Source organism: Solea senegalensis, linkage group LG9 (genome assembly GCF_019176455.1).
Source record: "Solea senegalensis isolate Sse05_10M linkage group LG9, IFAPA_SoseM_1, whole genome shotgun sequence".
In the NCBI taxonomy this organism is placed as follows: Eukaryota; Metazoa; Chordata; class Actinopteri; order Pleuronectiformes; family Soleidae; genus Solea; species Solea senegalensis.
The window spans coordinates 6,252,611-6,271,387 of record NC_058029.1 but is presented as its reverse complement, the minus strand read 5'-3'; the positions used below and the strand labels follow the sequence as shown (position 1 = coordinate 6,271,387).

Sequence of the window (18,777 nt, the reverse complement as noted above, 5' to 3'; positions counted from 1 at the left end):
ATGTAGGTCTATGGAGCTCCGGACGTCACATGACGTTGGCTCATAGTGCCATGTTTGCTGGCAACGCTCCCGAAAAATGGCTACCAAGCGGTACCAGTGCAGGTTTCAAGTTTAAGAGTTCAGTGCGCACTTTAAATCCACCCGAGATCGAGCAAGATATCACAGAATCTGGCCGAATGTAAGATCAGATCCTCACAGTACACCTGGGGGCTTCTCACAAGTCATTCCAGACCTACGCAGCATAAAATAAAGGTTTTATTGAGGATATATTGTGTCTCAAAATACAGGATTTTTCAGACATTTTCAAAAATGCATATAACATGTGGTGAGTCTGAAAAATCACAAATTTAATAACATTAAAATTAAGAATAGGCAGTTCAACACACAGAAGTATGTCCAATTGTCAAGCTACACAAATATTAGATCATTCTTCAGTTATCTCCAGGACCACAGTCTTTAGTGTTTGGGAATCAAGAGTAAAAGCCCTAATCTGGAACGGATAGATTTCCCTCCTGGAAGAACGTCTCCACCACTGATCTTAGATCCGGCTTGTCCTCCAAGGCGTCATTCAACATCTTATTGCTGCTCTTGTTGAGTTCTTTTAACTCCCTCAGTTTGATGTCCTTTTCTTCAAAGGTCTCAGTGTTGGTGTTGTTTGCCGCGCGGATCTGTTTCATCAGCCTGATGCACTGTCGTTTCGCTCTGTCAGTTTTCTCTTGGAGAGAAAAGAGTTCTTTGTTCAGTTTCATGATAACTAATTCTCTCTCCTTTATCTTCTCTTTCTCGAGCACCTCTTCCTGGAGCAGACTCTCCAACACATTATTCATATCCTTTATGTCTTGTTGAAGTCTTTGGATCTCTCTTTTCTTGGACTTGAGTGTTTCTTCACTTCCCCTGAGCTGCTCCGCTAAATTCATTTTCTCCTGGTATTCAGGAAACGATTCTTTTACTTTGTTGAGAGATTTGCGAAATACTGAGTTGCTGTCACTGAACAACTGGATGGTGTTCCCCAGAGCTTTATTTTCCAGCTCTAACTTGCACACTGTAGCATCGAGATAGTCGCCCTTTTGCCTGAGCTCCTGTTTTTCTTGCGTGACCTTTACAAGATGGTAAGCATGCCACTTGTCCTCCTCCCCCTCTGGAGCATCTATTGAAAATGACAAGATCTCACAACGTTTCTTTGTCACATCAATCTTGGACAGTTTCTCATTTAGTTCAGCCCTGAGTCTCTGTCTCTCCTGCTCAATGATCTTGAGCCTTTGGGTTTGCATCTCTCTGTAGATTCTGAGCTCCTCCTCCCTCTCCTTTATGTCTCTCTGCAGCTCCAGCTTCCTCTTCTCCAAGGACAGCACAGCATCAGCCTTGTTGTACAGCTGATTTCTAATGCGCTTAACCTTTAACTTTATGATGTTATGCTCCACCATGTTTTCCTGCTTCTTGATTTGGAGTTTCTTCACCTCCATGTCACTTTTATTATCGATTAGCATGAGCTCTTCTACCTTCTCTGAGAGATGCACCTTTTGAGGTTTTGCCAATTCCAGTTCTTTCCTTAAAAAGTGAATATCATCTTCAGACTGCTTGAGTGCGTTGCTTAGCATATCCGCCGTCTTCTTCTTCTCCTCAACCATTTTGTTCAACTCATCAATCTTGATGGCGATTTCTTGTTTTTCTTCCAAGTGAACGTCGCCATGCAGCCGAGCGAGTTTCTTCCTCAGGTAGACGATGCTCGACTCCAGCTCATTAACGGTCATCTGGTGTCTTAGCTGGTCGTGCTGCAGTTTTCTGAGTTCACTCTTCAGACAGGAAATAATGTATCTGCTCTTTGAAACATTGGCGATACAATCCTTCTCATTGTCCTTTAGGGACTGCAAAAACTCTTTGCAAATGGAGAGCTGTTCTATGTAAGAACGCAGCTTGTCATTCAGTTCCTTGATCTCCTGCTCCTCATCTCTAAGAAACTGTTCCATCTGGTCAGCCTTCTCCTCCTCGCTCAGTGCAGACTGAGTTACAGCTTTAAGCTTTTCTTCAAGCGCAGCATTGTGAGCCTTGGCCTCATTGATTTTAGTGTTGTTATCCTGGATGTTGTCTTGCATTTTGGATATGTTGGTCATCGCAGCCTTCACATTGTTCTTTGCTTTGTTTAGTGTGCCCTTCCAACAATCCAGCTCATGCTGCAGCGCGCTGCAGTTATCCTCCACACTTTCCAATTCCTGACGCACTTTTAGAACCAGCTGTTGGGCGAGGGCTATCTTCTTCTCAGTGTCCTTGTTGGTCTTCCTCTGAGTTTCCAGGAAGTGCTTCCTTACTAAAATAGCAGTGTTCAAGTTCCTGATCTTCTGTTTGGCCTGTTCAATTTGCCGTGCACACTGCTGCATTTCTGCATCACGTCTCTGCATCTGCATGACCGTGTTTTCCCACCGTTTAAGAAGGTGCTGAGTCTCCTGGTGGGCCTGCCACAAAATCGCTGCAGCCTTATCCAAAGCAAGCTGTGCACTTATAGTCTCGGCGTACTCCTTGTCATGTGCTTTGCGCTTCTCATTGGCTTCCAGGTTCTTCTTTTCTATAGCCAGCGAGAGTGCCTTGATCTTTTGCTCATCTTGCTGGGAATACTTCATAATGGCCATTGTTTCCTCATCATTGAGTGCCGACTCCTTCAAAAAGGCATCCATGGCCTGCTGATCCCAATTCATCTGCTCCTTGAACTCCTGTAGCTTCTGTTTGGTCTTGGAGATGCTATTCTCTAACACGTTTCTCCTGTCTGCAAAAAACTGAAGCTCTTTCTCCATCTTAGCACTGTCCTGTGTCATGCGCCCTGTCTCGTTCTCTGCGAGGGATGTGAGGTGTTGAAGAAACTCACTTTCTCTTTCCTTAAACTTACACAGAGCCTCAATATTGTCCAGCTCTTGCTTGCCATTTTTGAGGAATTCACCGATGAACTGCTTTTGATCCTTGTTGCTCTCTAGTTTGTTTTTCAATTGCGCAAGTTTTGCCTCTTTCATACGAATCTCGTCAAGCAAAGCCTTGTTTTCGGCATTGGGCTCGGGTATAGCAAAGCTCTCATCCCAGCCTATATTTGCTAAAACTGAGTCAAGAATGCTCGACATGTTGTTGCACAGCTTGACAAAGGCTCCACAAAACAACAGACGAATAGATCTTTACTATAAAACAACGTCCAGTTCTCTCTCATCTAGTTTTGTTTTATGCCCTTTACGCTACAATATACTAGACACTTGGATGATGTCATGCCTTTGATGGCTCTGATTCACTGAATTCTTGATCTTCAGGTTGTCATGGTAACTTTCTGAAAACCAGAACTTAGAATTTAGTGGGTCATAGAGGGCAAGAATGAAAGGTATGGTTGAGTCTGAGACATGGTAGAATGAGAACGTGCACACTCAGCGTCAAAGTTGCAATTAACTGATTTCTTCAAAAAAAGCAAATAATAAAAATATCAATATTGACATGTGTTTTGGTTGTATTGTCCAGCCCTACTTGGTTGTAACAGATGGAAGCAACCTGTATACCGGCCTCCAATCAGCAGGAATATTCAAAAATGAGATCAATGCACAATGGTAAGACACATTCAAGGTACAGCGTTTGCCTCTTTTTGGCCCAAAAAAGCATGTCCACTGATCCACTACTGACATCAAGGTTTGTATTCTCTTACCTATCAGTCATCGTCATCTATCCAGAAGAATTAATCCAGGTTCCTGTGGTTATCCCTCCAGCCTGTCATCCTCACTGAGGGGGTGTGGTCATACGAGCAATCTGCAATCTGTCAACACCTCTGCTCCCTCGGCCGGGAATTCCTTCTGTACCCTGGCTACTCTGGAGCAGCTCCACGTGGAAAGTACTGTGCAGTGGAAATTGGCAGCCAAAAAAAAAAAACCTGAGTCTTTGCAGTCTGCAACTTGTCCAGATTAGCATTCCTTCCCCCTGACACACAGCATCGTCGTTTGACCAACAGGGGGATGCACTTCAGAGCACAGAGAGGGAAACACATGAGCTACTGCTGAAGAAGACGACGATTCCGCGGTGATACTTAGAAAGAAAAGTCGACCGTGGCCAGTGAGCACCATTTTGCTTAAACTAATAACATTCCTATGATGAGCAGTAAGACATTTCAGAGCTAAAATCGAGAAGAACATAATCAAAGCTTGGGCCGAAGTTCTTTCAAGAAAAAACAAAAACATTCTTTAGATGTGTGAGCGTTGGCTCAGTCACCTGATCTCACAGATGGTCGCACAAACCATAAGGAACACGTTTCACTTTTTTACATCCATCCAGCCCATGGAGTGTGAAAAAGGAACATCGTCAAACCTCCAGTTGAATCCTGGAGATTCGCAATTCGACTGGTGCCAAGACACTTTTTAACAACAGGAAGTTTTCGATACCAGCCGTCAATCACACTGGTCTCCACTCATATGTGGCATGAAGACCTCAAACTAGCAATGGAGACCATTAACTCCACAGGAAATGTTGACTGATGTCCTAAATCGATTCAAAGTAAGCCCCCCTGGTGGCTTACTGCTACTTCTGCGAGTCTTCATGTACTTTCACAAACAGTTTGAAGTTTTGTTTTTTTTCAAATAGTCCCTTATCACTGAATCATAGCATGCCTGGGCGGTTACACAGCCCAGTGAGGGGGAAGGATTCAAAGGAAAAGGGGGAGAAGTGAAGTGAGGGCCGACGGAAGAATTGGTGGAGGTTTCACTTCATCATTGGGGGTGTCAGGTGAGAGGGTGACTGTTGGCTGTTCCAACAGTAGCATTCTTTCACACATAGCTGGAAGCAATCATTGACTGTGATGAGAACCAAACTCTGAGCTCCCTCTGTTTGCTTTGGCTCCACCTCGCTTTTTCTTCCCCCTGCCTCAAGCTAAGACCCCGTTTGTGTCCATCTCCTTATCCATCTCTCCTCCATCCGTCCACACCAATCCGCCTCAAATGATCTCAGAATTGTTGCCTGACAAGGCAACAATACATCTGATCCTTACATTTCCACCCTCTGTGCAAACGGAAAGAGTAGTAAAGTGTTTTCAGACATGAAATCCGGATTATGTCCAGAGAACTGGGTCCGGACGTCCTCTGCAATTTGGCTGAGACACATTCACAACAGCAGGGGAATCCAGGTGAGGAGAGCCTGAGTTGAACACACAGGAGGCAGGACAATTCTCACATGAGCTAAATCATTCAGAGATTATACTAGAGAGAGCTGGCAGGAGAACCTCCTGAGAATGTCTGTTCTCACATACAGCCCCTCCGGTCCGGACCATCTCCAGAGTACAGTGCGTTACTACTGAAAGAAGCAAAACTGAGAGGAAAAAAACAAGGTGGGAAATAAGAACTGAAAATACAGTTCTGTTTTCGGGGGAGAAAAAAAACAGAGATATTACAGATAATTTCCTAGCTTCAAAAAAAAGATCTCCCCCAACCCACTGGATTTTCTGAACCTGTTGAGTCCAATGAATACTCATTATTTAGGAGTTATACGCACACACTCACAGGATGTTGCATAAGTCTCACATACCAATCGATTTCAAATGGCCTTATTGGCAAAATAAAAGCAGCAACAGAGGGGCCAGGTTTTTTCTGGACTGTTATGCTGGATCAACTTATAAAGCTGAGGATGTAGTAATAACTTGTTCTTTATGTTGATGTCCTGCCTTGGTCATGTTAAAGCGATAGTTCAGGGTTTTTGAAGTGTTGCGTGAAGCACGGTTTGGTATCAGGCACGCCATTTTCCATGACCTCACAGAACCTCCTCCACGTGGACGGGGTTGTCACAGCGCGGCCACTCAACAAAATATACACCAGTTTTAGTGCACACTAAATAAATAAATAAAAAAATAAATAAAAAAGTGTGTTTGCTGCTTTATCTCTGTGTTAAAACAGCATTTTCTTTCTTATTATTTCTGGCAGACTGCACACTAGTGCACAGTTCTACAGGCACCATTTCATGCTGCCTGCAACTTCACCACAATAACAAGCTGGCAGTTCCTTATTTATTTTGTATTTATTTGGTATAATAATACATAAGAATATTAAAAAGTGGAGAATTAACAGAAGCAATGACCTGAGAATTCGGGTGAGTTTTTAAATTGTAGCTCACAGCTTTGGCAGTACCAACAGGAAATGTTACTATTTGAGTCAGTATTTGTTAAAAATACTGTAGGTATTTTTTACATTCAGTCGCGATTGAGTCACAGTAACGTCAGCTGTTAATGCAAGATAGAGTGTATTGTGTTTACTTGAATTCTCTTAAAAGCAGGAATGTACATCATCAGTAATATGACAATTATATGCTCTACATTATACTGTATATACACAAGTAATATAAAACATACACACATCCAACCTCAGCACATGTTGACTGGCGGTTTTCTATGTTGACGGACCAAATGTGAGTTGAGAAATACTCTACTCATGAAAACAAATTTAAAGCAAACTATGAATTGTGTGAGTCAAAGGAGGCAGTGGCAGGAAGCTTGCTGAGGATCCAGCCTCTGAGGAGCTCCATTTCAGGCTGGGAGAGCTGGTGGTTCAGGCCCGGGAAGGAGTGGAAGGCAGTGTTCATGCCAAACTTCCTCAGCAGCACTGAAGTGTCCTCCCCCCACTGATGAAGCACCAGCTCATCACTGGTTCCATGGCACTGGAACAACTCAGGGAGGGAGAGTCCTGCTTTGAGCCGCTTCTCCACATCCTTTAACACACACACACACAGTCACAAGGTACGAATACATAAGAGTATGACCATTTTTGCAAAAAAAAACTCCCAAAAGCAGAAGCATGGATCCTCCAAGACCTCTGAAGGTCCCTGTGGTATCTCATGCTGGTTCTCCGATCATGTGCCAGTGTCTCATACAACCACACTTCAAAAAACCTGAACTATCCCTTGTACCATAATACTTTGACTTGTCTGTATAATTTTGTAGACAAATAAAAACATTTAATTCATGAAAAATACATCATTGCAAAAAAACTATGTCAAAATCCTGTATATATACGAATAATTGAATTAAACTGAATATATGTTCGATTTTCGATGTTCGATTAGCTTTTCTATTCTCTACTCTTCTATTATTAATAATAATAATAATAATAATAATAATAATAATAATTATAATAATAATAACGATAATTTTAATAATGGATTCATATGTAGATTGTTTTTATTTGGTCCATAAAATGTCAGAAAATGTTGACAATGTTTTGTCCACAAACCAAATTGATTCCGTTTTAATGATTTCTTATCATCGTCATATGGAGCAAAGAAATCTGAAAATATTCACATTTAAGAAGCTGAAAAATCAGAAGACTAGTTTTAATTCTTAAACTGATGAATCGATTATCAAAATATTTGACAACTAATTGATTAATTGGCCCACTCTGATAAAATCCATTAACTTTAGTTTGAAACTGTTGATTTACCTGAAAAGCAGCAGAGTCTTTGTTGAGAAAGCTGGACAGAGCAAAAACCCCTCCTACATCAGGGTGATGCCGACACACCAGGTGCAGTGCCATGGCTCCGCCCATCGAGAATCCACCTTTGATGAGGCACAGACAAAAAACCCATTAACTGCAGAATCAGAGGAGGCATGTCTAAATATAAAGACTATACAAGTTTCCTATAATATATGCATCTCTGTTTGAGTAACAGCGGCTTTTCCTTGAGCACTTTAATGCAGTCAAAGATGGAAAATACCTCTCTTTAAAAGACATTAAGATGGATAAGACTCCACAGTTCCACATCATCAGCTTCTTTTTTTTCACCTTGGAATAAGCAGCCTTTCATGAATCTGTCCTTAATCTCACACATCTGGGTACATCTGGGCACACTGTGCACATCTGGGAAAGCGTGCAAGTACCCATCATCCTGTCAGAGCACTGAGGAGCGGAGAGGCAAGTGAGAGAGAGAGGGTGAAGAAATGGACGAGAGGTGGAATTCACATGCAGGGACCAGCGAGCTCATGCGGCGACGTGAAGCTGAGCCGCTTGTGGACGTTCTTTGTGTTCTTGTGCATTTGTCACAATCTTTTCTGGCTTAAACACTGACCTTGGACCTTGGTTAAGTTTAGGGCTGATAATTGAATTGTGGTTAGGTTAAGGTTAGGCATTAACTGGTTATGGTTATGGTTATTTAGGATGTCCAAATGAATGGAAGTCATGGTTTCCTAAGAATAGCGTGTGCAATATGCACACTCTATATTAGAGAAGCAAATAAGTGAACTCTTGTGTAGAGTTTGGAGAGTTCTCGCACTCAAATGTAGCCTTTTACAGCTAAAATCTTTATTAGTCATCAAGAACAAAGGTATTCAGCTTGTCGCTGCCAGAAAGCATAATCAATTTCACTATGTCACATTAATGTTAACACTAGTGACAGAACATCTCTTTTTTTGTTTGATTGTGTCATGTGAGCCTGGCTTTTTATATAATACTATATCTATGTTTGTGTTAATGGTCCAGGGAAAACAAGCAGTGACCACATTACAATGTTAGGGGTCAGGGAAACTCAGTACAGCTGCTGCTTATATAATCTGCTTTGGTGTTGAGGTTGGGCTTATCTTGTTAGTGTTTATATGTGATATTCGTAATCATTTTACAGCATAATCATATTTTACAGCAGTTACTACAGTGGTATCAATGATTTTATAGATTAGTGGGGTTGGAAAAAGTCAAGATCCCAAAATTTTCAAACTTTTCTGACTGAAAATTAGGAATCAGTAGTAGTAAATAAAGTGGCACCTACATTTTAAGATAGAGATAGTGTAGATAGTGTAGAAGTTTATTTTCATAATTGATTCACCTGTAGATTAATGGAGTAAGTGTTTGGTGCATAAAATCAGTCAGGAAATGTTGAAAAATGTTCATCATCATTTCCTAGACCTAGAAATGATGATGTTCTCAAATGTCTTGTTTTGTCCTCAAACTAACATGATTCAATTTAAATGATTTCTATGTTATGTGAAGCAAAGAAACCAGAAAATAATCACATTTAAGAAGCTCAAAGATCAAAACGTTTGTTTTAGTTATTTAAAAAGAACACTCAAACTGTTTAATCGATTATCAAAACGTTGTTTTTTTTATTAAGTTTGCCTTTGTTAAGTGGCTAAAATCAGGTTTTCCTGGTGTCCCCGCAGGCAGCTGTCTTCACTGAGAGCATGCCTAGCCTGTCTTATGTGTGGTTCACACAGCACAGTCAGCTCTGAGTGTGTAACAGTACAATTCCACAAACGTGAACTATGATTTTAATACCAGATCTGAATAAGGTCTGTATGTACAAAACGCCCCCACTACGTCGCTTTCATCCCCCATACTTTAGAAACAAAAGGGATCTTCTCCTGAAGGACAGCATTTCCAAAGAGCCTGAGTCGGAATTCCTAATTATTTCCATGTTGTCAACATGAAGTACGGCGTTTTTGTCGTATCGACCGGAGCGAGCGCATGAGATTCCCACACACCTCTGCACACTGAAACGCACCGAAACACACGGCAGCCTGTGGCCGGCCTCTGCAGAAACCTTTTCCATGGAAACTTCTGGCGCTTGTCAGAGCGTCAGCTGGGGAAATGGACTCTGGGTACATGGTGCAGTTTCCAGCACTGAGTATTTATAGTTAATGACAAAATGTTATGATTTAGTAAGATAATATTTCAGCAGTTTCCCAGGAGCATGTGTTTTTTCACTCACTTTGTCTGGAGTCGAGCCGTGCGCGCACACACTCGCACACACACACACAAGCTCACACACACACAGAGTGCCTAAATAGTTATACATTTCAGAGCTCGGAGGTTAACCCTTTTCCCACTGCTCTCAGCAGTTTCGCCTTTCATGTGCAGCCATGACTCGCACACATTAAAACACTCAGTGGCCCTCGATGTGTTTCCTGTGGGAACTCTTACCTTGCTTCGGCCATAATGTTAATCGCACTCGATCCGAGTGGCTTTGTTTCATTGTTATTTATATGTGAATTTGATAAGCGGAATATTTTTGGGCAAAAGGCTTTTCATGACCTGAGAATTCCTCCTGAAAAGCTCGTTTTTATTCCCTCCTGGCAGCAGATGAAAGGACACAGTAACCTGATGAGATGCATTCTTCATTTTATATCATGACAGTGGGAGTAAGGAACAGCCAGGCTCAGATGGACTGAGGTGTGTGTGTGTTTGAGAGAGAGTGTACTTAGAGGACAGAGGAAAAAGGATCCAGTGAGAGAGAAAGGCACTGAGAAATAAAAGACAGAGACTTGCTGATAGAGTCCTTCAGTGGAAATGTGGAACACTCAGTGACGTCCACCAGTGGACATTGTCAAATGTCTCTCTCCTCTCTAGACTGTGACTACACTAATGAGTTGTTTTGAATTCAATAATGAGCATCAGAGGTGTTGGTAGACGACTAACACACACAATCAGAGTCCTGAGAGTTTAACATAAAGCACACGTAACATGAAGTTAAACCAAATCCATACCGATGATAATCCTGTGTTTGGGGATCCCAGCCTTGACTTCGTCCTCAATAATGGACCCTAAGGAGCTGCACATGGCGTCTACGGACTCGAGGTGTTCTGGACTGTCCCGTGAAATCTTGTAACGGTCAAACCAGACATTGGACAGAGCTCCTCGCATGGGTGTGTACGGCCTAATGGAATGAAGGTGAGTGTCGGAGATCAGACTTATGGTTGCAGCTTAATTTCAGACAAACTTATCCATGTAAATTAATGATAGGGGGGTTCTTTTCAGGGTTGTTTCAGTAATGGTAGCTCAGTGGTAGGGCAAGTTGTCTTTCAACTGGAAGGTTGTGGGTTCAATTCCTGGCTCTGCTAGTTTATGTGTGTCCCTGAGCAAGACACTTAACCCCATGTTGAAGCGTGTGAAAACTGTAGTGTAAAGCAGCTCATCAAGACTAGAAAAGCTACCTATAAATACAGACCATTACCAACTCTTCTTCTTCTGATTTTATTTTTTTAGTAACGAGTTACAAAGATAGCTCAGAAAAATGTAGTGGAGGGAAATGTAAAAGTTGCTAGAAACATAACATTACGACACTGGATGTCATTGCAGTCTACTGTGCATCACTGATCCTAAATTTAAGGGAGCTCTCAAAAAAAGTCGCCGCTTTAAAGGCATTAAAGGAAAATATGAAATTAAGTCAAAGTTGATATTTCATTTGAAGAATAAAAGTCCATATGATTGTAGTACACTGCAGCACAACTGGAAAACTGCCATATAAGCTGCATGAAGTACATATACCAGCTTCATATGGTCTAGATAGAATAAATCCCATGTAGATATTCCCTGAACTAAGTTTGTCTTTATGTTTAAACTTTGTCTAGTAAATGTCAGAGAAACATTTAAAGCCAGGATCGCTCAAAAAAGTAGCTGACTGTTGGCTCTTTTTATTACACAACCACGGTCAGACTCATTTTATATTCAACAGATGACCAAAGGCAATCTCTCCCCCTGTTAAACTTTGCTGATGTTTCATTGTGTTTATTGTCCAAATCATTTTTAGACTTTCCACTAAAGGGACCTGCATGCAGAGTGGGTGTAGTGGAACAACCAAATCTCTCTATTTTCTCAACATCGCCAGAATTTGCAAAGGCTAGAGGAGGTGAAGAAATGCTCTTCTGCATCTCAGATCACTTGATTTACATGATACTGAATGGTTATTATGGAATTAGTGATCATCAACACAGACACATCCAGTTTACTGTACCTTTAACAACACTGTGAGATATTAAAAGTGTGTGAACTGTGTTTAACCTGCGGGTTCTGAGGCTGATCGCTGTACCTGACTGGAGCTGTGGGGTAAATGACTCTGACGTGGCTGAAGGCCAGATCTGGCACCAGAACATCTCGCACCCAGGCTCTCAGTCCCTGTCCAGTGTCACCTAGAAAAGGACAGAAAACGAGGTGAGACTAGAGCACAAACAGCAGCAGCTGAGTCCTGGATACATTTAAATACATAACACTCTCCCACGAACCTGAAAGCATGTTTGACAATCGATACGCCAGGGCAAATATCAATATTTAACAAATTAAGGTGCTCTAAAGTAAATATTCCATGCCAGTTTCACTCGCCGGAGTTAAACTTGAAGTGGGATAATGGTGGAGAAAGCTAGATTAAGAGATGCCCCATCCATGTTCAATACACAGACTTTATGCTTTTTTTCCATGCATCCTGAGAAATCCTGCACTTTCAACTTTTCACGAATGTTTTATTTTCTTCCCTTCGACAAATATTGTGATGTATTGCTGTATAATTGTCTGGCAATATACTGATTATCACAGAATCATTGTATTGTGATATTATTGGTATCGTTGACTATGTTTCACCCTGGTATGGTGTCTACAATATACTGTGGAAGAGGCCGAACCAGCATCTGCATTTATAAAACTGTAAAATATGAGTAAAACGACACTTTGTTTCCATTCCTACAGATTTTTAACATCTGAACAGAATGATGCCTCTTTTTATCCGGTCGTCTTAACTACGTGATGACTTTTATGTCGCTATTGTGGCTATTTCTGTCATTCACTGCAAACCAAGCCCCCGAGAGACAATAAATAGTTTTGAATTGGAATCTCTTTAGATATTTCCCGGTCAGTGGCACAGCTGGTAACTATCATTTTTAACAGCGAAATGAGTGATAGCAGAATGATGGGAGGAATAATACAACAACAACTTTAATAAAAAGCCTGTCAATATTAAGTACAAGTGCACATGACGAAATGATTTGTGTTCTTAATAATGGCGGAGAGAGAGAAGAAAAAATTGGATCTAACTACTTGCATCTGTGTTTCTTCCATAACAAATCTAAAGGCCTTTGTACATCATATGGGATCAGAACATACAGCAGGAAATTGCAAGTAATTCATCACAACTCTTCACCTCAAATGTGAACACAAGTTTTAAAACATATCATTCATGTGCTAATTTATACCATGGGAAAACAAATCTGGTGTAGCTGACGTGAAAAGCTCTATTTTCTTTTTCATTTTTCTCTTCAATCAGATTATTTAACAGTTAAAATTGATACCGCATTATATTGTGAGGTACACCTCTCCGATGTGTGCAGCAAATGCTGTGATGGTAGTCTTGGGAAAAATCACCTAAGCTGCAGTGTGGAATAAAGCCAGTGGGTGGCAGCAGAGGTGCTGTTGTGGTAAATTCTGTGTCGGGTATGATGATGGACATTCAAAATACCTGTGTTATCGTATTGTGACCTCTGTATCGTGACATATATCGTGTTGTGTGTTTGTAGGAAACACCCAGGCCGAGATCAAATGTGAGAATGTGTGTTTAAACTTAAAGGTTCTAATGAGAAATTGTGAGAAGTATCTCTAAATACAACAAGACTATCCATCAATCCATCCATCTTCTACTGCTTTATCCTCCACGTGAGGGTTGCTGGTGCCAATCTCAGCTGACATGGGGCGAAAGGCAGGGCACACCCACTGACAGGTCGCCTTTTGTCTAATTCTGGCATTCATCACTCTGTTCAGCAAGTTCCCTGCTGATGGAATAAACTCATGGTTCTGTACAGGTGCCTTTTTCATTATAAACTCCTTGTGTTTATTTAGTGCCCACAGTGTCCTTTTACTTTACGCCCCTGCCCTTCCAACTTTTTTTTTTTTTACACTCTAAAGTAAAATAAATAACAAAAACAAAACAACAAGACTACAACACAAATACAGCCATCAAGGGGAAAGGAGAACATGAATACCAATATAAGAAAACAACAATAAAACACAAAATAAACCAACAACCACACAACAGGACAGCTACATTTTGGCAAGCTAGCCCAGTATGAGCTTCCTCACAAGGAAGTTAGTGATGTTTCCACAGAGTCAACAAAAGCAGCCACAGCTGACACACACGTGAGCACAGCATTCGTTAACCCTTAACCATCACAACTACAGTGACTAACCACGCTCACACACACACACACTGAGCACCTGAGCCGTGCAGGAAGATCACTGAGGCTGAATGTCTTCCAGTCGGAGACACCGCACACAACTGCAGTCTCCTAGCGGCAGCCATGGCAGCAGGAAGGAAATCACGCGATGACGTACTGCAGCGCGGCCAAGTCTCGCGGGAGGATCTCCTGCTCGATGTGAAACTTTCTTTTTCTGTCTTTTTTAAAATGTTTTGAGGTAACATAAGTACACTGTAACAGTACAGGACGTTTAAGGTGAAGTGAAAGTGTACAAAGAGCTTATGTATAAGTACACACACACACACATAAAACAGGACATTAATGAAGTAAAAATGATAAGTGAGTGTGTCTTTGTATTATGAGAGACTGTGCTTTGATCAAACCACTATTCGTACAGTGCTTTACTTCTGATTTATTTGTATTTGTATTGTTTGTACAACACTAACATTGTGTTTAAATGTGATTTTTAACTTTACCTCAATGTACAGTGAAGTACAGATGTGATACATGTATACGAGTGACTGCTAATAAAGGTCACATCTGAACAAAACACTGTTTTGCTGCACCGTGGAGCTGACTGACTGGTATTATCTTGATGAATAAAGCCTGTTTTCCAGCTCTGTTTCTTACAGTATGAAGTTATCTCGTGGAATGTCTGGATCTGCATATCAGTTGAAACACATTTGTGGGTCTTATCTTGTATAAACCTCAGACTTTTTTCTCTCAATTTCTGGTCAGGACCACACAAACTGTGTCCCTGCCCTGAACCCCACTAATGATGCCGAGAATCAAGTGTGTGTGTCATGTTGCTTCATACGAGGCCTGAAGCGAATCCAGTTACTGTCTGTTTTTATATGCCTGCGATGATAGTATTAAGCAGATGTTTTATCAGGGAAAAGATTTGTGATATGCAGGACACAAATTCAAGGCAGTTAATTAAATGTCATTAATGAACACTTACTGGCAAGTGAGCAGGCAGGCTGAAAAAAGAACTCAGGGAATCCCAACTCAGATGGCAAGAGGAACTTTTGGAAAACATGAACAAACGCTTAATCCAGTGCTCCCCAAATGGCGGCCCACGGGCCAAAACCAGCCCACAGCCTAATGTCTTGGTCCTACAGAATGTCTTCATGGGAAGACCCATTATTTGCAATCATTTAACTATTGTAAATGCATTTGCAGCTTTGAGTTCACTGACCTCACTCGGCGATGGATGATCATTTTTTTTTAGTCATTACAAATTGAGTAATTTTAGTCAAATATTTATTCAATTTATTCCTTCCATCCTTCCACACCATGGCCATATTTACACATTCAAATTCATGCTTCACAAAACTGACATCCTGTTCTATTGAAAAAAACGTCACATAATACTACTTTTAATGGAATGAATGGTCTTGATCACGACCATTAATTCCCCATTTACCGACATTTTAAATCAAGTGAAAAAAGGCACATTTTTGCAAAGACAGAGTTCTTTTTGCAACCAGCAGAGTTTGCAGCTTTTAACCGCTGCAGTGTTTTTCCCCTTTTCTGCTTCATGTGGAACCAGATTTACCTGTGTTTTCATCCTGGCTTTACAGTGTATCACTGTTGACCTCAGAATTCTGCCTCAGCCTACACTTGCAGCTTTTACTGCTTCACATCAAAGCCCTCCCACCAAAAGCAGCCTTTCCAGGAAGAGCCACATAATTCAACTGACATGAAAGTGCAGTGTACATTTTTATGGAGATAAAAACTATAAACATGCTTAACCTTTAAAAAATTCCAGATAATAGAAGGGACGACACCAACGCTGTCAGTCAACTTTGGCACTGTGCACTCTGGGCACCGACTGCTGCTTTTCTTTTAACCTCTCTCATAGTACTTGTCCTCTTCTCTGTAATAATCTGTGATTCCTTGTACCTACAGCATAGGAGCAGAAGTTTTGGATTTGCAGGAATGCTAACAGGACGCCAAGGAATTTTCTGGCAACACAGTTTTATTCACAGGCTTGACTTTGATGTGGATGGATGTATTCTCCATTCTGTCTTTACAAAGAAAATTAAAAGCATACATGTCAGCACAAAGGTCAACAGGGACAACGTACGATACAGTCACGTTTCATGTTAGAAAAAAAACTGGGCAAATAAAACCGCTCATTCTGTCCCCAAGGCATGATTGAGCAACAAATTATCCTGTTTATGACCTTGTTTTAGTCATGAGTAGTCCCTTGCCTACACTGAGAACTTCTCATTTGCAGTAATCCCTGTGCCCCTGTTCACTCCACACACCTTCGTCCATGAATACTGCCACCACTGTGAAGGGCTTCCTGCTGCTGCTGCTGCCACATGAAGGCAAAGCTGGTGGTTTTCACCTCACAAAAACTGATCCAGAGAAGTTTTGGCCCACTGGCTCATAGCTGAGGTCAGACGTGGGGTAGAGGAAGCTGATCCCAGACCAGTACTCTGGGAAAATCCTGTGGTGGTTCTCGCTGAGCCCCCTAACCATAAACAAACACCATTCTGTATGAGCTGTATTTTTTTTTAAATTAAGACATGAAATTAGAACAATACACTTGAAAAACTAGAGAAATTATAGAAACGCTGAACAATCACAAAGCCCCAAATTATGCCCATAATATCAGTTTATTAGATATTTTTTTTATGGTTATAGCCTGATGGACATGGACTAAACCAAAACACATTTTCCCTAACTGCTGTAGCACTATAAGCAGGGTGTTATTGATGAATAAATGAACTGATGAATACTAAAAAAACTTTTTTTGCAGATGCCACATCTGGCAAGAAACTGCCCTGTGGTTACCTATGTCACCCACATCTAAATTCACCAGTGGGTAAATGTGTCTCCAGTGGGTATTGGGGAAGCACCTGTTGTCCCCGGGCATCTGTTTTAACCATAACACAGTGCTTCTGTAGTGGGCCCAACTTCACATAATTTCCCATTACACAGGAAAGAGAAAGGGAATGCAGTGTTTTATATGTGCAACTCCTGCCAACTTCCAAGAGTATTTTTGGAAAATAATGGCAAAGGGAGCCAATTGTCCCATCACTTTGCATGGCACAGGCCCCACTTGGGTTGATTTTGGAAGGGTGGACACACTCTGGAATGGATCGTTGCCCTTTGTTTGAATAGATCTGTCATTGACAGTAACTGGAGAGCAAGGGCTTCAAAAAGGAGAAACCTAAAGAGGCAGGAACAACTTTTTTTTGGAGAGGATGAAGTTCATGCCTCTACAACAATCAGTAACTCTGTAACTCTACACCATGTATCTGTTAGGAGCAGAGTTCCATTTCTATTCACATTCCTGTTCTGCTCACTTTCACTCTTCTATAGGATTTTATGTGGACTCTGAACACCAATGGTTGGTCTGGGTAATTGTAGTAGTCACCTAGGTTCAGTTAGCCCAATTTAAACTAGAGCAAAACCCAATTACATCCACTAACACCTCGATTATGTTTGCAGTATGAACGGATACCATCAGGTAAAATGACTGCAGTAGATACAGTTTTATCAGCTTCTTCTTCAGATTTGTGTCACTCATTACCTTCTCTTTCACTTTTGTTCAGTAATTGTTCTGTTGTAAATTCAGTCAGGAACACTCTTGTCCCAATTAAATCATTTATTTCAACAAATGCATTTAGACAGCGCTGATGGCTTTTCTCTCTCGCTGCTCCCTGGATTTGCAGAGCTGCATTCTGAGCCAAACATGGACAATGCACATGGAGGCTTGTTATTGCAGCAGTTTCCTTGCTCAACATATTTGTTGTCGCTCCTTTCATGAGTGATGTCACCACTCTAACGAGGCAGTTGTGATCATTTGTACAGATGAAAGGCATACATGAAGCAGTTACCTCAAGCAGTACTGAAGAAGAACTACAAACTGCGGGCAAAAGCATTAATTTTTCCTCTGAAGGGCAGCATTGCACCTCTCAGTCTACAGCCTGCCAGAAATTGTTGGAAGAAGTGAAACAGAAGCCAGCAGGCAGTAATGCAATATTGCAGATGCTAGATGCAACTAACCAGCTAGCTTGTGGAAATAGCTCTCTGACTGACTCAGCAGGTGAAATGGATTCATCACTATCAAATGATGACTTTGTTCCACTTTTGGAATCAAATGGGTATGAAGTGAAGACATTTCTGGGGTCAGGCACTTTTGGACGCGTGTACTTTTGCAAAAGATCAGACACCGCTGAGGCAGTGGCCGTAAAGGCAATACCAAAAGAAAATGCTGAATTTGGTAAAGAAGAACTGCACAACCTCGAACGACTCAGGGAGCTTGACCCAGACAAAAACAACTTAATCAAGTTCAACGGGCACTTTGAGTTCCAGGGAAATCTTTTCCTGGAATTTGAAAAGCTGGACATGACTCTCTTGGAATTCACGATATGCTACAGCAGGGCATTGCGTCTGTCTGAGATTCAAGTAATCACACGTCAGCTGCTGGTGGCACTGGATGCTCTCAAGAGCATAAAAATGATACATGGTGACATCAAGATAGACAACATCATGCTGGATTATCATGGTCTACAGGCCTGTAAGGTGAAGCTGATTGACTTTGGTGGGGCTCAAAATGTCTCCAAACTGGGCCTTGGTGATATCTTACAAGTACTTCCGTATAGAGCCCCTGAAGTCATACTGGGCCTTCCTCTGAGTGAGGCTGTAGACATGTGGTCCCTAGGCGCTGTCATCAGCACAGGGTACCTCGAGGATGAATTGTGTTCAGGAAACTGTGAATTAGCAAACATTAATGATATTATGCAGTTGTTTGGTCAACCTGATGATGACTTGCTCAATTCTGGAATTCATACCGAAAAGTATTTTTTCAAAGATGAAGACTTATC

At 41.4% G+C, this 18,777-nt stretch overlaps 2 protein-coding genes across 2 annotated transcripts; both read right to left on the bottom strand.

The window, feature by feature from the left end:
• Nucleotides 1-326: 326 nt before the first annotated feature.
• Nucleotides 327-3,410, bottom strand: LOC122775019 (coiled-coil domain-containing protein 39-like). The gene has a single exon (XM_044034689.1). It carries the CDS (start codon nt 3,102-3,104, stop codon nt 486-488), a length of 2,619 nt encoding a protein of 872 aa, XP_043890624.1. The 5' UTR covers nt 3,105-3,410; the 3' UTR covers nt 327-485.
• A 2,586-nt stretch (nt 3,411-5,996) lies between these two features.
• lyplal1 (lysophospholipase like 1) lies at nt 5,997-16,265 on the bottom strand. The gene is made up of 6 exons (XM_044034149.1): nt 16,207-16,265; nt 13,953-14,101; nt 11,785-11,884; nt 10,463-10,632; nt 7,431-7,546; nt 5,997-6,702 (listed from the first exon to the last, which is right to left on the bottom strand). Exons 1-6 carry the CDS (start codon nt 16,263-16,265, stop codon nt 6,448-6,450), a joined length of 849 nt encoding a protein of 282 aa, XP_043890084.1. The 3' UTR covers nt 5,997-6,447.
• Nucleotides 16,266-18,777: the final 2,512 nt, after the last annotated feature.

Bases quoted from the DNA above. Each gene is read 5' to 3' on its own strand.
- LOC122775019 (XM_044034689.1), bottom strand. From the start codon at position 3,104: ATGTCGAGCATTCTTGACTCAGTTTTAGCAAATATAGGCTGGGATGAG.
- lyplal1 (XM_044034149.1), bottom strand. From the start codon at position 16,265: ATGTGGCAGCAGCAGCAGCAGGAAGCCCTTCACAGTGGTGGCAGTATT. The intron at 11,885-13,952 runs GTGCTCAGTGTG...GTCCTTTTCTAG, and splicing joins GATCTTCCTGCACGGCTCAG to GTGACACTGGACAGGGACTG. The intron at 6,703-7,430 runs GTAAATCAACAG...TGTGTGTTAAAG, and splicing joins AAGACTCTGCTGCTTTTCAG to GATGTGGAGAAGCGGCTCAA.